The 8439-nt window shown below is 43.0% G+C and overlaps 1 protein-coding gene across 1 annotated transcript; it reads left to right on the top strand.

Moving 5' to 3' along the window:
- The first annotated feature begins 978 nt into the window (after window positions 1-978).
- On the top strand, window positions 979-3903 carry LOC116094686 (transcription elongation factor A protein-like 5). Its single transcript, XM_031376232.1, has 3 exons — window positions 979-1120; window positions 2389-2456; window positions 3047-3903. The coding sequence occupies exon 3, from the start codon at window positions 3073-3075 to the stop codon at window positions 3664-3666; it is 594 nt and encodes a 197-aa protein (XP_031232092.1). The 5' UTR covers window positions 979-1120; window positions 2389-2456; window positions 3047-3072; the 3' UTR covers window positions 3667-3903.
- The last annotated feature ends 4536 nt before the right edge of the window (window positions 3904-8439 follow it).

Genomic DNA, 8439 nt, shown 5'->3' with positions numbered 1-8439 from the left:
GTTACATAGCTCTTTCCCTTCCCCAGGGTGACTGAGATGGCCACAGTCCAATTTTTGAAACTGGTATTTTGTTAATCATTAGTTTCTACCTATCATTCAAAAATTGTTTGAGAACGTTTGGTATTTCGTAAGTAGCCAGTTCAATTACAAGCATGAGAGTTCTTCAAAGTAGAAAAATTGGAGACTGATTTTCTCCTTTATTTTAAACACTTCATTTTAAATGAAATAGTTTTGTGCTCATAAGAATAACACATGTCCAGCAGAGTAAATGAAGTTCTTTTTTAAGATTTATTTATTTATTATATGAAAGTACACTGTAGCTGTCTTTAGACACACCAGAGGGCATCAGATCTCATTACAGATGGTTGTGAGCCATCATGTGGTTGTTGGGATTTGAACTCAGGACCTTCAGAAGAGCAGTCAGTGCTCTTAACCGCTGAGCCACCTCTCCAGCCCCGAAGTTTTTGTTTTGTTTTGTTTTGTTTTTTGTTTTTTGTTTTTTTGTTTTTTTGTTTTTTGTTTTTAAAATAAACTATTAAAAAGAAAAGAAAATCTCCATTTCAACAGCTTGTTTCACTTTCAAATGATCTGCCTGTACCCTTTATGTGTAGGTGTAGAGTGGACCATGTGCAGAATGAACATCGGTGGCTTAGAGATGAAGTAGACTGAAGAAGTACATGATTTACTCTTTTATTTTTAAAGATAAAGCAGTCCCCAAATCCTCTGAGATCTTAATAGGAAACGTTATTAGGAAAAGATACAGCCTCTCCCGAATGAGCACACAGGACTAAACACACATCACAGGACGAACCATATTTGACCTCTGGAATTTGCAAGTAACAAAATGAATGACAAGGCCTCATGCTGTGGGGGAAGGGACAGAAAGTGGTGGGGGTAGTGAGGGGAAAAGTAGGCTGGCTCCTGACGCACTTTCTGGTGCTAGGGAGGGGAACTAGGGACCTGAGCCCACTGGTGACGTTCCTGTCACGTGATCAGGAGGAGACGTATGCAGAAGTCTCTCCCTTCCAGGTACCAGCTACCAGCTCCTTATCTCCGTGGAGGAAGGCAGACTTGAAACCGAACGACAGAGGGGGGGGCCAACTGCCCTATAGCCCGGCAGGTTGGTACAAGCCAGGAATTCCTGAGGTAGGGGTGGTAATGGACAGAGGCTACCGAGCAGAGGACTCTGTCTGTTTTTCAGATACCGCCCCCTTTCCACCCCCATTCATTTTGGCGCAGAAGAGTGTGTGAGTGTTGGGAGGTAGCAGCTCTGATATTCTCGGAGAACTGTGGGCTAATGGCAGAAGGAAATGTGAGAAGTCATTTCCCAGGGATAGCTACAAATCCTTCACTGCCTGCAGATCGCTGGGTAGGAATGACAGCAGGCTAAGACCAGAGCTGATTCCAAACTCCTTTCCAGATGCTCACCGACGTGGTGCAGGAAATGGATGGGGATGGGGACAGGGGTCACTGGAGGGAGATCAGGGGTAGAGAATGCCAATTGAGATATCATGGGAACAATGATTGAGCTACATATGCCTTATAGAGGAGGAGGAAGGGGGAGGGGACAGCAGAGTGGGGGTGGTGATGGCCTAATCCCTTTTAGGTAGCTGGAGAGGGGCAGGGGTCCTGACTCCAGGTTGAGGAAGGCAGACTGCCCAGGCCAAGATTCGAGTTCTCCTTTTCCCTTCTCCATTCCCCAACCATTTTGGATCCCAAAATGGTAGGCCGAGGTGCCTAAGGGTGGGGGTTGGTGCAGAAGAGAGAAACAGGTTTAGGAGGAGGCTCAGCTCCTAATTAGGGAGTGACTCCTCAACTCGGAGGGATTCAAAAGGAGGTATTAAAACCCCAAAATGTTAAAGTTCAAAAATAATGTGTCCCTTTCACTGTAGAAAGCTGGGTGTTTTTTTTTTCTGGGTTTGTAGGGAAGAAGGGGTGAATGCAGTGCTATAGTTTTATCTGCCCTGCCTTCTCCTGCTTCTTCTATCTTCATTTTTAGAAAAGTATCCCACTATTATCAGGGGACCCTAGGGGTGGAGGTTGAATGGGGGTCCTGGTACAGAGATCTGAGGGCAGCAAGACCTGCCTGCCTTCTGACTTTCAAAGTCCTGAGCTCTGCTCATTTCGGGGAAGTGAGAGTAGATTTGGGGAGGGAAATCAGACACAGGGAAACAGTTTGGGAGTAATTTTTCTTTTCTGCAGCCTCAGGACTAGAAAAAAAAAAGGTAAACTGTTGAGGGAGACATGTGGAAGAAAATCAGAGAACACAGAGAAAGGAAGATGGGCTGAAAGGGAGAGACTGGGAAAGTTTTGACGAAGATTCTGGGTCCTGCTTGGCCAGTCATCTGTTTTCTGATCCTTCACCATCTGATTCCCATCTCCCCACAGGTCCCCAAGTCTGTGGCTGTGGGCAGCAACCCAGCCAAGGAAAGAGAAGACCTGCAGCATCAGTGCAGGTTAGTATGAGAAGGGATGTGCTCCACCCTGAAAGGAGAGCAAAAGCCAGGGAGGCCACTGCTCCCCTCCTCCCTCCAATCCTCCTCATTACAATTTCAAGACACATTGCAAGGTCCTAAGGGAATGTGATCCTTTTGCAGCTAGTGATGCCAAAGTGGAGGCTATGAAAGGGAGGAGAAAAGGGTGGCATTCGCCATACTCTCTGAGACTATCAGAGTCCCCGCTGAAATCTGCATACACTTTTTTATAAGTTTTGTAAGAGAAAAGATGAGAAAAAAATGAAAATACCCCATCAATTCCTTACAGTTCTTTGTAAGTTGAAACTACACAGCAGAGCTAGAACAAAGTTGAGATGCCATTGTTCTCCATTTCTTAGCACATGTCTTTAATGGTAGGGAGAAACACCCTTAACATACCCTACAAGGTTGGTTCATGTAAGAAGTGTGTGGGGAAAGGGATGTAAGGGTAAGTAAGAGTGCACCTGGCAGGTGGATAAAGGTGGATTGGGAAAACTTCGAGAAAAGGAAAGCAACTATTGAAGCCTTACTCCATGATCTAGACCCTTAGCACTCTTTTCTTTGTCTTCTAGGACAGGCAACAAAGACAAATTGCAACATGGAAAAGTTCTACAAAGAAAATGAAGGGAAGCCAGAAAACAAGGGAAGGGCAGAAGACGAAGGAAGTACAGAAGAGGGAGGAAAAGCAGATGAAGACAAGTCAGATGCAGAGGGGAAGTCAGCACGACAGGGCAAGCTAGAGGAGGAGGGAGGGCCAGGTGAGCAGGCACAACAGAAAGGTGAGGGGAAGCAGGGAAAGGCTGACGGGGAGGGCAAGCGCCAAGGGGAGAGCAAGCCCGATTCCCAGGCCAAGTCAGCCAGCGAGGCTCGGGCTGCAGAAAAGCGCCCTGCTGAAGATTATGTGCCCCGGAAAGCAAAACGGAAAACAGATAGGGGGACAGATGATTCTCCCAAGAACTCCCAGGAGGACTTACAGGACAGGCATGTAAGCAGTGAGGAGATGATGAGAGAGTGTGCCGATATGACTAGGGCTCAGGAAGAACTGAGGAAGAGGCAGAAAATGGGTGGTTTTCACTGGGTGCCAAGAGATGCACAGGATGCTTTAGTCCCCAGGGGCCAACGGGGAGTCAGGGGGGTGAGGGGAGGTGGAGGCAGGGGCCAGAAGGACTTGGAAGATGCTCCATTTGTTTAATGCCTTCAGCCTTTCGTTCTGGTTTCTTTGATGGGAAATATTACCAGCCCTGCTTTCCCTGGCAGGCTTTCGCCAGGCTCTGTGCTTTAACCTTGTGCTGAGATTTTCCTTTAGGTGTCACTCCTGTTACCAGCAGACAGCACTATGTCTTTTAGTAAAGGACTTTCACCCATGTGCATGGAAGAGATGTTCATGGTATACTGTAAAATAATAAAGACAACAGTTTGCAGAACCACAGATCCAGTATCAGTCCATTTTTGAAAACAAAATCATCATGCACAATATACACACAAGGAACACCATGCAACTACGTAGACCTACAAGAAATAATGGTTTTCTCTGTGTGGTGGGATTTGAGATTGCTCATTTTCTCATATAACCCTTGCCCCACCAAGAACAGAGCCTACTCTTTTCTAACTATTTATTTATTTATTCATTATGTACACAGCGTTCTGCCTGCATGTATGCCTACAGACCAGAAGAGGGCATCAGAGGGCATCAGATCTCATTACAGATGGTTGTGAGCCACCCTGTGGTTGCTGGAATTTGAACTCAGGACCTCTGGAGAGCAGTCAGTGCTCTTAACCACTGAGCCATCTCTCCAGCCCGAGGCTAGTTTTGTTATAAAAGAAACAATAAAAGGTAATTTATTTATTTATTTATTTATTTATTTATTTATTTTGGTTTATCAAGACCACTGCCCGGCTAATAAAAGGTAAATTAAAAGGCTGGGTGCAGTAGCACATGCCTTTAGAGATACTGCTCCAGAGGCAGAGGCAGGCAGATCTCTGACTTTGAGGTCATCCTACGCTTTACTGCCAATCAACTAAGGCCACCCAGGACAACAGAGAGTGACCTGGTGTCTCATACTAAGTGGTCAGAATAACTAACATTAAGCTTGTAAAGACAAAGGAGAGCCTGAAAACTCTTGTCAGAGTACAGAATCCCAGGTAAAACTGCACTGCCAATGCTACTGCTCCCTTGTCATATGTGAAATGGGGACAGAGAAAGCTTCCATCACAGAACTATGGTGGCATACAGTGAATTTGAAAATGAGCGTTGCCAATGTGCACTCACAACACCAGATCGTCTGATCTGGTGTCCCCTTGGGGGGACACCTGAAGAAAGTCTTATCTATGCCCAGAAAAAGATGCCTCCCCTTGAGCAAATATTGGGTACATCTGCTGGGCATATGCCTTCTCCCTCCTGGATCCTGCAACCACTCGAGACACCCACTACTATTAGTAAGTAAAGTCCTTGAGGTAACAATGCCACTTTTATTTTCTTGAAGCCCCTGTTAACTGTAATATCTATTGTGTTCCATTCTGATGCGTTTACAACAAGCTTTTTCCTCACTCTAATAGCTGCCAGTCATAAAAAGATGTGGAAAAATGCTTTCTGAATTTTTAACTGAAAATTACATCCACTAGATTTACACTTTATTAATCACTCATTTATTTATTTACTTTGTGAGAGGGTCTCATGTAAGCCTAGGTTGGCCTTGAACTTGGCTATATTGACAAGGAATGGCCTTCTGCTTTTTGTTTTTACATCCTGTTTCTATATCCTTATGCTGGAATTATAGGAATGCATCATTAAACCAGGCTTATGAAGAGTCAATGATCAAACTCAGGGCTTCGCACACTCTACTCAAATACACTATTAACGGAGATATCTTCCCATCTTAGACGTTCCCTTTATAAAGCCAAGAACTTACCTTACTCAATTTTTACTTCCCACAGCACTTAATGGAAACTGACAAAATGAACACATTTACCATCAAGTTAGAAGGCCTCAGTTTTTGTACCATTTCTGCTCCTGGTTGTATGCACACTCTTAAATATGTAAGCTTATTTGTTACTGTCATTATTGTTGAAAAAAGGTTTCATGAAGACAAGGCTGGACTATACCTCACTACATAGCTGAAGCTGGCCTTAGATTCATGATCCTCCTGCCTCTGTCTCCCAAGTGCTGGCATTCCAGGCATTAGCTATCACATTTCTCTCACGTAAGTTCATTCTTTTTTTTTCTTTTTAAAGATTTATTTATTATTATACATAAGTACACTGTAGCTGTCTTCAGACTCACCAGAAGAGGGCGTCAGATCTCATTACAGATGATTATGAGCCACCATGTGGTTGCTGGAATTTGAACTCAGAACCTTTGGAAGAGCAGTCATAAGTTCATTCTTATGCAAGTAGAGTTTGCCATTTCAAAAGAAACATGGCAGGGGAGAAATTATTGTACAATTATTTTCAAAATGGGATATGGTAGTAGCTTTCAAAGTTTGAGAGCTACTGGTAGAATGTCTGCATGGAAGTCCCGTCTACTTTGCAGAAAATATAGAATCCTGGCTTCCATAGCAGGATCTCTTCTGATTTGACATTTCTTCTACTGTTCATTTTTAAAAATTAAATCCATTTAATGGATTTTATTAAATCCATTCATTTTGGGGTAGTGTGTGTGTGTGTGTGTGTGTGTGTGTGTGTGTGTGTGTGATGTTCTTGTGGAGGCGAAAGGACAGTTTCCCCGTAGTTGTTTCTCTCCTTCCACCATGTGGCCAGTGGGGATTGAACAGGCTCCTTTATTTGCTGACTCACTTCTCCAGCCCTCATGTTCACGTTTCATAAAATAGATACATACACTGAAACAAAACCACCAGCAGTACAAGAGAGTTTATTATTAACAAACACTGCAGTCTGTATTGCCAGTTCATATACCCAGTGTTTTAAATATGTTTGCCTTCTGATATGTGCATGTGTTAATACTTTAACAGATTGGGTGAAACACAATTCACAGATCCCAAAATCTATCCACTTAAGTGCACGATTAAGTACTTTTTACTATGTTAGCAGAGTTCTGAAACCATCACATTATCTAGTTCTAAATTAGATATTTTCATCACCCTCAAAAGAAACCTTAGACTCGTTGACACGATGCCTATTCCATGTCCCTAGCACCTGGTAAGCAGTGATCCTTTTTCTGTCTCTACGGATTTGTCTGGTCACATAAATAGAATCACACACTACACGGCTTGTTGTATCTGGCTTCTTCAACGTGTCATAATGTTACAGCATCTATCATCACTGAATATCTGTGGCTAAGGTTTTGCTTCAAAATGTTTTGTTTGTTTGTTTTCTTGGGTATATTCTTAGGAGACAAATTTTTAAAGTCTATAATAACTTGGTATAAGTTTTTGAAGACCTGCCAAATTGCGTTCTAAAACAACTGTGAGGCTAGATAATCCTACCAGCAGTGCACTAGGGTTCCAATTTCTCAATATCTTTGTTGACACAATTTTATTATACCAATCTTAGTTGATTAAAAAGCAGCAGCTCATAAAGATTTTAATCTAAACTTTGCTAGTGGCTAACAACCCCCAGCATTTTGTGGTATTTTTTATCAATTGTTTATAGATCTTCTGAGGAGAAATGTGTATCTACCTGCTTCTGACTCCCAAGTACTGGGATTAAAGGTATGCACTACTACAGATGGCTAATTTTGCAGGTTTTAAAATTAAATTGACAGTCATTTTTATTGTTGAGTTGAAATAACTCCTTGTCTAGTGGAAACAAGTCCCTTATCAGATAAATAATTTGCAAGTGTTATTTCTAAACTTGCTAAGTATAGCCACTCTCTGTGGACCTTCTGATATGATAATGGAGTACATTCTGCCTTATCAAATAAATGTGTTAGTCAGCTCTTCTATGCTGTAATAAATGTCTGAGGGAAAGCAACTTAAAAAGAGCAAAAGTTCTAGTTGGGGAGGTTGGAAGCACTGGCTATTCTTCCAAAGGACCTGGGATGGATTCCCTACCATCATACGCTGTGAGCCATCTGTACTCTAATTCCAGGGGGATCTGACGCCCTCTTCTGGTCCCTGAGGGAACTGCACACACATAATACACTTGAATACAAGCAGGCAAGACACCCTTACACATAAAATAAAATATTAAGAGAGAAAGGGGTATGTGGGGGATGAAAAGGAAATGGGTAGATAACTCCAATGTAAAAGTGCTAGATGTACAAGTATCAAGACCTGAGTTCAGATTCTCAGCAACATAAATATATTTCAGGTGTGGTAGTACACATCTGCAGCTTTAGAATTGGACAGGGTTAGGTGGTGGTAGGAGTGAAATGGGTAGATCCCTGGAGTTTTCTGGACATTCATTCTAGTTAGTCCGTGAACTTCAATCTTAGAGAATCTGTCACCAAATAAACAAACAAACAAACAAACAAACAAACAAAGAGGAGGAACTGGAGAAATGGCTTAGTGGTTGGAAGAACTCGCTGCTCTTGCAGAGCCGGTTCCCAGAGCCCATGCTGGGTAGCTCACAACCACCTGTAATTCCAACTCTAGAGGATCTGGCTCCCTCTTCTGGCCACTATGGGTACTGCATACATGTGGTGTAGGTAAAGACAATACACCAAGGAGTAGTGGCAACACGCCTTTAATCCCAGCACTTGGGACACAGAGGCAGTCAGATCTGTATGAGTTTGAGGCCAGAGTTCCAATACAGCTAGGGCTACACAGAGAAACCCTGTCTCAAAAAAAAATGAGTGAATGAATGAATGAATGAATGAATGAAAAGGAGGCTGGGGAGACTCCTAATTGATCAAGAGGCCTTGGTGCTCTTTTACTGGAACCAGACTCAATTTCCAGCATTCACATAGCAGCTCACAATTGTCTGTAACTCCAGTGCCAGGTGACCTGACATCTTCTGTCCTCTATGGACACCAAGCACACATGTAATGCATAGACATGCATGCAGA

This window comes from Mastomys coucha, chromosome X (genome assembly GCF_008632895.1).
Source record: "Mastomys coucha isolate ucsf_1 chromosome X, UCSF_Mcou_1, whole genome shotgun sequence".
Lineage (NCBI taxonomy): Eukaryota > Metazoa > Chordata > Mammalia > Rodentia > Muridae > Mastomys > Mastomys coucha.
Note: the sequence above shows the minus strand (reverse complement) of the source record. Positions and strands in the feature narration are given on the sequence as shown.

Excerpts from the sequence above, each read along its gene's own strand:
- LOC116094686 (XM_031376232.1), top strand. The coding sequence starts at position 3,073 with ATGGAAAAGTTCTACAAAGAAAATGAAGGGAAGCCAGAAAACAAGGGA.